This window comes from Phaseolus vulgaris, chromosome 4 (genome assembly GCF_000499845.2).
Source record: "Phaseolus vulgaris cultivar G19833 chromosome 4, P. vulgaris v2.0, whole genome shotgun sequence".
Classification (NCBI taxonomy): domain Eukaryota; kingdom Viridiplantae; phylum Streptophyta; class Magnoliopsida; order Fabales; family Fabaceae; genus Phaseolus; species Phaseolus vulgaris.
In genome coordinates this window covers 38,836,795-38,846,273 of record NC_023756.2, presented here as the reverse complement: position 1 = coordinate 38,846,273, position 9,479 = coordinate 38,836,795, and the positions used below count along the sequence as shown (strand labels likewise).

Sequence of the window (9,479 nt, the reverse complement as noted above, 5' to 3'; positions counted from 1 at the left end):
CTTTCAACAAACAAATTTTTCTTCACCTCATCTCAGAAAGAAGTACATAAATCACATGAATGTTCTATTCAGTGATAAAAACACTTGGCAACTAATTTTTTTATTGTAACTACTGTACTTAAATTCTTTGTACACTTACATAATATGTTGTCACAACACTAGTTGATTACCTAGTTGTTGTGGCTAAATGATGTGTGTAGGTTCTGTTGTTATTCATGAATGTTTTATGAATGCATATATAAAAAATATTCAAGTGAGATGCAATGTTAACAAATGCCTGACAATATTACCAAAAGAGATGCTACAACCCCAGAAGAAGTTTTTACTGCAATAAGGAGGGATACGCTGAATGCCAAATTGATAATTGGGCAGGGTTCCTAGTTGATAGTTCCTCCTCGAAACTAGAATGGTTTCAGTCCACTTTAGAGTTTTTGCTCATAGGTTGAGATGTTGTACAGTAAAAGACCACACAGAAGAATTGCACAGCGAAGCAAAAAAAAAAATGGACTCAAGCTTGTTTCCTCGGGAAGATATTGTTGAAGATAGGCTTTGATGTCTCCAAATCTATGAGGATTTCTTGAAGGCTTGGTTGCTGCTTGAGTGTGTGTGTTCTGGGTAGTTTGAATTTGTAAATTCACTCTTAGTTATGATCCAAAGTTGTTTTAATCAAGATCTTTTGAAAAAAGTGTTTTATAAAGAAGTGAAAAAATAACCAGTTGTTTTATCATTTCAATCGGTTGTTTTACACTTAGTGATTTTTGAAAAGGATTTGAAAATCTTGACTTTGTTTGATTTTTCTGTCAAACCAATTCAATCGGTTGTTTCGAGGAATCAACCGATTGATTTTTGAAAATGCTTAACAAAATCAGTTAAGTTTGTTAAATCTGTCTTAAATGATTCAAAACTGATTTGGCTCTTACATTAAATGTTTTTAACAACTTGGAGTATAAATAATCTGTTATACGCTCCTAGTTGTTATGAAATCAGATTATACCTTTCAAATCAGTTTTCTCCAAGATTGCTTCAAGCTTTGGATTTTTTCAAAGAGTGGAATATGATTGGTTTGCATTTTTCAATTCAATCTTTTGATTGTATCAGGTGTGATCATTCCTTTTCTCTCTTGATCTCTGTAATTTTGTAAAGACTAGTGTGTGCAGATCTAGAAGTTGTTCTGATATGTGGTGTGTTGTTAGCCAAAAGAGGTGTGTGTTCTTGAAGGATTCAAGATCACTTATTTGGTGTGGTTTGTAATCAAGGTTTTTGATTGCTTAGTGGATTGCTCAGAGGTTTCTGGGAATTGGATGTAGCTCTTGGTTAAGAGTGAACCAGTATAAATTTGTTGTGTGATCTTTCTATCCCTTATCTCCTTTAAATCTGCTTTAACTTGTTTATTATTCACTGATGATAAAAACAACTGGTTGATTCGCATAAATAACTGGTTGATTTTTTGGAATAAACTTAAAATAGTTTTATTTGTTGGTTGTTCTGGTTTCTTGTTCTTTGATTCTTCATTGAACTTCACTCTACCTTCAATATTTGCGAAAAACGTTTATAAACAATTCATCTCCCTTCTTGTTTAAGGCCTACAATTTCAACAGATATGGTCATGGAAGAGAACTTGATGTACAAAAGACCTTACCAGTCACAATTTCTCTACCAAAAGAGGCTAGCCCAACCACATTCTTTCTTGTTGTGTAATAATAGTGGAGAACATGAACATCCCAATATGCAGAACAGATAAACTCTGACTATATTACTTTCTAGTCTTTAGTAAGCTTGAAATTAGTTTCCATGTGTTTATTTTGCTTATTTTACAGCAGGAATAGTTCCCCAAACAAGCAAACACCCTAAAAATGTGTAAATGTATAATGAACCACCTCTTCATGTTCAACAATAATTTATGAGCTACTGAAATGAATCATACATGCAATAGTATAAAGTCACTTATCAGAATATTTAAATGAAGTTCATATCAATATAATATCAAATTATCTAACATTTTCATATGGTGCTAAATTAAAATTTTATATCATTAGAACATTTACCATATTAACACTTACCTCTTATTGGTACTAAAAACTCAAACAATCTCTAACACAGACCCAGTTCACCATTTAGTTGTTGTTGGTGCTTTTTCTTGGTTTGGAAGTGATGAGATGACTCATATTTAGATAAACTATGGCAAACATAAAAGTAATCGTGAGTTAAAAAAAATATTAAGATGCATTAAGAACAACCATCTAAAAAGAAGTGGTCATGGATGAAAATAAATCTACTTGCAAGTTGCTTTTGTTGGAGGTGGTGGTGGAGAGAGAGAGAGAGAAAGGAGAGAGAAAGTGCTTCGATATCGAAAAAAAAAAGTTAGACTATAGGATGCGGTGGAGGGATCGAGTGCTTCAATGCAACGAAGTCGATTTGCCGAGGCGGAGGAGAGAGAGTTGAAGGTTGTGGAGAGAATCGGAGGCGGTGGAGACGAAATCAATTTATCGAGGCGGTGGAGAGAGAGTCGAAGGTCGTGGAGAGAATCGCAGGTGATGGAGTCGATTTGCCGAGGTGGTGAAGAGAGTCGGAGGCGGTGGAGAGAGAGCCGAAGGCGGTGGAGAGCAAGTGCTTCGTTGCGTTTTGCGGAGGTGCAGAGAAAGAGTGCTTCACAGTTTTCAGATGGAGAGCGTAATGGATATCTGATTTTTGGATTAAAAATTTGGATCAAAATAAAAACTAGATTTAAATAAACAAATTTATAATGGATTAGAGCAATGCTAAAAGTGGATCAAATTAGTTTAAGTGGATTTTTCGCCCACCCTTGGAAATACCGATTAAAGGGTTTAAAATTATTTTTTTTAAAATAATATATATATATATATATATATATATATTCAAGATGCAATTCCATGAATATAAAAAATATTAAATCCTACTTCCATCAAGATGCAATTCTTGAATCCGAATAAGCATTTGTTTATTTATAAATTGCAATTAACAGATTTTCATATAAATATCAAACAAAATGGTTATTGAAACCAAAAATAATATATATATAAATTAAATAATCATATTACTTATAGTAATTATATTATCTCAAACATTATCAAACGTAAATCAATAAATGAATTATCAAAAGGATATCTAACAATTGAATATTTATTAAAGATTTCCAAAAAAAATGTATTAAGTTTGTTTTATTAGAAACTAACCCTTAATATATTTGATCATCTTAAGTATGTAAATCTTGGGTTTATAAGGATTTCAAATCTTTAGAACTCTTCACATTTTAGATGTAACAAACTTTTTCAGCTTCTCGTAACCTAAGGTTTTAATCTACAAATTTTAAACACTTTGTGAAACTAGGATATTTTTATAATATAGGTGTTTGTACTTAATACCTACACTAACTCAAGTTTGTGACATCATGCTAAATCAAATTTATATATCATCATTTCATTTGTGTTCCAATTTATAAATCATTATTTCTCTTTATACTGAGCAAATCAATAAAAACAATACTTGAAAATATTGCTAAAAATAATAGTCTTACTTCAGCAAAATCTGAAAAAAAATAAGGTTTGATTTGTGTTTTGCTCTTGTTTAACCTAAACTTTCTTCTTAAGAGACACGTCTCATTTTAATGAGAAAACAATGCAAAAAGTTTAACTCTCGGTCCTATTTTAGTTTAAGGAAGAATATCTTATTTGAGTAAAGTTTCTGGTCATGGTTGAAAGGTAATACAACCATCCTCTGCTCCAACACCGTCGGAGAGACGTGTGTGACTAGTAACCAGACACTAGTTATCTTGAAGGAAATGGGAAGCAGAGCACGCTCAAGCAGAAGGGGTGACTATGGGTACTCAAATGATTATACCACCTTCTTCTTCTCGAAATTTCCCCATGACTATGGTGAAGTGGACATGATGAAGATTTTTCAAAAAAAAGGCTAGGGTGAAAGAAGTCTTCATTTCTCAGAGGCTCAACAGATGGGGGAGAAGATTTGGGTTTGTGAGGTTTTTTGAAGTCAGAAACGTGGGACGCCTAGAGAAGGAGTTGGATAACCTATATACTGTTAACATGAAACTCCATGTAAACATCCCAAAGTACCGAAGAAATCAGCTGGAACCCCCTAAGGAGGTAAGGAGGGTCTCGAGACCTCCCTACATGGAAAGACAGAGGGATAAGGGGAAGAGTAAGGAGATATGGGTGGAGAAGAGAGGGAAAAATTCTTTTGTAGAAGTTGTCAAAGGTGAAGAGTCACAGGAAAAATGGAAGGGGGCAGTAATAAAAACACAATCACATGTACTGCCTTGGATGGAAAGAAGTGTTATTGGGCAGTTCAAGGAGGGTATGGACTTTGATCAGCAGGGGGAGGAATTTGTGAAAGGAGGTATGCACAACATCGTAGTAAGATTTTTGGGAGATAACCTAGCGCTTATGACCCCTAGAGAAGGAGAGAACATGGGGGATATTATTAAGCTTAATAGAGACTGGTTTGACATTATCTTCACTAGCATTAAGCCTTGGTCGGTCTCTTGTGTGGCAGACCATAAAGTAGCATGGGTAAGATGCTATGGGTTACCCTTATCATTCTGGAGTAAGGATTGCTTTGTAAAGGTGCTAGGAGAATCGAATGAGTTGGTAGCGATTAATGCATCCACATTATCTTGGGAGAACCTCGAATATGCCAGGTTGCAAGTTCGGTCTAGGCTGAGGTGCAACATCAGGGTAGTAAAGAGCGTACGGATCAATAACCACACATGCAGTATACTCATCGAGGAAGAGACTCCTGTAAGTCACGGAGGCTTGCACGTGGCTAAGCACAGCGACATCGACTCCGACAGCGTGTCCTCTTCGGAAACTTACGTAGAAGAAACAGCTTTATCTACGAAAAGCTGTGAAGAGGGGGAGAAATCGGGGTTTGGGGAGGTATTCTGATCAGCAGGGGAGGAGGAGGGAGGAGAGACGGTGGAGGATGGCGTGCAGAGCTCATACAAGACAAAAACGCCCCTTATGGAATCATCCTCAAAAAGTAAAACGTATCAGAAGAGTGCTCCTAATCCTTTCATGAATATAGAAAGTATAGGTCAGAAGGTGGCTCAAGGAGTTGACCTAGATCTTAACCCTACTCAAGGCTGCGCTTTTTCACATCATAGTGTTGTAGCACATGTTGAGCTGGCTAAAGCTGTGTTGGATATTGAATGTTCGAGTATGTTGCGGGAACCCGCCCCTAGCCCGACCCAAGTTAGGGAGCTGGAGGCCCATCTTTATAAGGCTCGGGTACCACTCACAACCCAAGTTGAAATGGGTGCTCCAGAGCCAGGGACTACGCAAATGGATAGTCGAGAGGGACAGAATGGTAATGACCTGTGTGGCTGCATAAGCGAAGGTAAGGAGGAAGGCGTGAACGAGGTAGATGAGGTTAGTGGCGTAGGTAATTCAGAGTCGGCGCAAGCTTTTCTGCCGTTGATGGTGGTGAATGTGAGTAAAGAGGATAGGGAAGAAGGTGGGTGTCTGGAGGGAGTTACCCCCGAAGTCGTCATGTCGCAAATGGTAGGAAAGGAGGACGTAAGTGCGGGAAGTAGATTAATCACCCCATCACGAAGTAGGAAGTCGAAAGGTCTCTTCGAACTGGGGGACTCCACCGCCCAACCAAGGCGGTAGTAAGAATTTTGTCAAGGTTATCGAAAGCAGGGGCCTCTTCTCACGCAAGAAATGGTATGTGTTCGGACTCTATATCTGATGGGGACGTTATCAATTGCAATCTTCGTTTCTGTGAGCCTTGTTTTTCGGATGAACCATCAAAATTATGGGAGACTAGGATGCAAGCTAGGCTAAGATGTCAAGGGGATGAGGAGGAGGTTATCAAAGAATATAATTGTTTGGAAGAAAGGGATACAGTGTTTAAGTCGAAATATGACGAGGGTAATAAGGATGGTCATCTATGTTGATAGTAAACCTGAATATTAGAGGTTTGGGGGGAAGTACTAAAGCTAGGTACTTGAGTCACATTATCTCTAGTGAGGGAGCAGATTTTGTATGTATACAAGAAACAAAATTGAGTGTTCTTTCGGATGCAAGGTGCTTTTCTTTGTGGGGGAATAACAATGTGGGGTGGGTACATTATGGAGGTGACAATGGTAGTGGAAGTTTGCTATCCATGTGGCATAAAGAAGCATTCAGTTATGATACACATGTGATGGGGAAGGGGTTCATTGTTGTTTTTGGCCAATATAAGAAATCAAATAGCAGGTGCGTGGTGGTAAATGTTTATGCTGCTTGCTCCCTAAGCGAAAAGATTTCCTTGTGGGGGGAACTGACAGATATGAAAAAGGCTTCTCCAGATATGGTTTGATGCTTTTGTGGCTTCTTCAATGCTATTAGAAGGCGATGTGAAAGGAAAGGAGTCAGCACGAGGACAACCAATAAGGTGAAATGAGAGGGTTTAATAACTTCATCGACTCCAATCTTATGATAGAACTACCGTTGGTTAGTAAGCACTTTACATGGTTTAGCTCAAATGGGAAGGCTAAAAGTAGGCTAGACAGAGTTCTAGTCACCGAAGAATGGATGCAAACCTGGCCTATGTGCAAGTAGTATGTGCAGAGGAGGGAGGTTTCACACCATTGTGCCCTAGTGATGAAGTCCATGATTAAAGACTGGGGTCCAAAACCTTTTAGAACCGTTGATGCGTGGTCTTTGGATAGGGGGTTTGCTGGTTTTGTAAAGGAAAACTGGAGTTTGTATGCAGCACAGGGGAACGCGATCACGGTGGTTAAAGAGAATAAGAGGTTAAAGGGTGATTTGAAGCTATGGAATAGGGATGTTTTTGGTAATATTGAGATGGCCAAGAAGTCCATTTTGCAAGAATTAGAGGCTTTGGACTGTCAAGATTGCAGTGGCTCCTTGTTAGAAAGTGAGAGGCTGCAAAGACTCGACCTGGTCAGTAGACTGAAGGAAACTGATAAAAAATTGGAATCCCTCTTATGTCAAAAAGCTAGAGCTAGTTGGTTTAAGTATGGTGATTCTTGTACTAAATACTATCACTCTTCTTTGAGATGGAGGAGCCTTAAGAACGAGGTAAAAGGGGTAGAGGTGGGGGGTATCTGGTGTGAGGAACCCTGTACAGTCTGTGCTGAAGCCAAGAAGTTATTTGAAAACATATTTAAAGCCACTAGAGACTTTGGCATAAGACTTGAAGCGGTAGAGCTTAAATCCCTATCCCATGAAGACAATCTGAGTTTGGTAGCAGAGTTCTCTGAGAAAGAGGTAAGGGATGCGGTGTGGCAGTGTGAAGGTTCAAAGAATCCAGGACCTGATGGCTTCAATTTTAACTTCATCAAGTAGAGATTGTGGCAGCTATGGTTAACTTTCACTCTACAGGCCATATACCCAAGGGTTGTAATGCCTCTTTCATAACCTTAGTCCCTAAAGTTAGGGATCCAGTAACGCTTGAGCAGTATCGTCCTATATCTTTAGTTGGGGCAATGTACAAAATTATCTCAATGGTCCTAGTTGGAAGGATGAAGAGGTCTTACCCTCTATTATTGACGAGAGTCAATCGACGTTTATAAAGGACAGAGGGATTCTTGAAAGCGTGCTTATGGTTAATGAAGTGGTCGAGGATCTCAGGAGGGGTGGGAGGAGTGGGTTGTGTTTGAAGGTGGATTTTGAAAAGGCGTATGACTCAGTCAGTTGGGTATTCCTCTATGATATGCCTCATAGAATGGGGTTTCATAACAAGTGGATTAGTTGGATCAGAGGTTGTATGGAAAGCGCCACAGTCTCAGTTCTTATTAATGGGAGTCCTACGGAGGAATTTAAACCTTCCAGAGGGCTAAGGCAGGGTGATCCTCTAGCTCCTTTTCTCTTTGTAGTGGTAGTAGAAGGTTTAACTGGCTTAGTAAGGCAAGCTTACAAGGCTAGATTGTTCACTGGGCTTAAGATTGGTAGAAAGGAAGTTGAACTGGGCATTCTCTAGTTTGCAGATGATACTGTGTTCTTCTGTGAGGATTCCTATTCAAATGTGGTGACCCTGAAGTCTATCCTTAGGGGGTTTGAGATAGCTTCAGGGTTGAAGATCAACTTCCACAAGTCAAAATTAATAGGCATCAATGTGCACAGGAATAATCTTGCTTGTTACATAAAGACCTTGAATTGTACTCAGATGGGACTCCCGTTTAGCTATCTGGGCCTTGAAGTTGGAGGGAATCCAAGGAAAAAGAAGTTTTGGGACCCTGTGTTAAACAAACTAAAAGCAAGACTCAATGTCTGGAAAGGGTGGTTTTTATCTATGGCAGGGAGAATATGCCTAATAAAATCGGTCCTTACCTCTACCCCGCTCTACTATTTGTTCCTATTCAGAGCACCGGTAGTGGTATGTAAAAGCATTACCAGAATTCAAAGGAGATTCCTGTGGGGTTGGGGGAAGGAGAAGGAGTCGATCTTATGGGTAAGTTGGAAAGCACTGTGTAAATCAAGAGAGGATGGTGGTCTAGGGTTGAGAGATATTCGAATGTTTAATTCTGCTTTGCTGGCTAAGTGGAGATGGCGCCTTACAGTGGAAGAGAAAGGGAGGTGGAAGGACTTGTTGGTATCAAAGTATGGCTCGAGCTCAGAAATAGTACATTCCCCAGTGAAAATTCAATCCTGGTGGTGGAGAGACTTGCACAAAGTTTGTGGGGAGGGGGAAGGAGACAGATGGTTTCTTAAAGAAGTAGGGTGGAAAACAGGATGTGGGGACAAAGTGATGTTCTGGGAAGATGTATGGATTGGGAATTCTAGTCTTAAAGCTTTGTACCCCAGACTATATTCAGTGTCCTTAAACCAAGGGCACAAGGTAAGCGAGGTTGGTGAGTGAGACGGCGTGGATTTTCGATGGTGCTTAAGGTGGAGGCGTGCTAGATTTGAGTGGGAATCCAAACTGGAATAAGAAATGATACGTCACCTATCCACAATTCGGCTGTGTAGAGAAGAGAAAGATGTCCAAGTATGGGGGAATGATGGAAATAGGTGCTTCTCAGTGAATTCTGTCTATGAATGCTTGGCCAAACAAGTAAGTGGGCCACATCTTGATGTATTCAAATACCTTTGGAAGGCTAAAGCGTTCCCAAGTGTTGTGAATATGGCATGGAGAGCACTGACGGACAGTCTACCAACTAGAGGAGGCTTGAGTAGGAGATGGGTGATTATGAACACTACTTTGTGTGCCTTATGCCAGACCAAGGAGGAGTCCTGTCAACATATCTTTCTGAAGTGTAATCATGCTATGAGTGTATGGCTTATGTGCTACAGATGGGTTGGCATTCTGTTTGTCCAACATGAGGACATAAGAACCCACTTTGAGAGCTTCCATTTGTTCCAGGTTAGTAACAAACAAAATATGGTCTGGAAAGGGATTTGGATAGCAGTAGTAAGGTGTATCTAGGATCAAAGGAATGTGGTGGTGTTTAAGCAAGGTGTAGTAGATGCGAAAGAGATGTTCCAAAAGGCCCA

The 9,479-nt window shown here is 39.3% G+C and overlaps 1 protein-coding gene across 1 annotated transcript; it reads left to right on the top strand.

Annotated features, from left to right (window-relative positions):
* The first annotated feature begins 8,151 nt into the window (after positions 1 to 8,151).
* LOC137838791 (uncharacterized mitochondrial protein AtMg00310-like) lies at positions 8,152 to 8,844 on the top strand. The gene has a single exon (XM_068648016.1). It carries the CDS (start codon positions 8,152 to 8,154, stop codon positions 8,842 to 8,844), a length of 693 nt encoding a protein of 230 aa, XP_068504117.1.
* Positions 8,845 to 9,479: the final 635 nt, after the last annotated feature.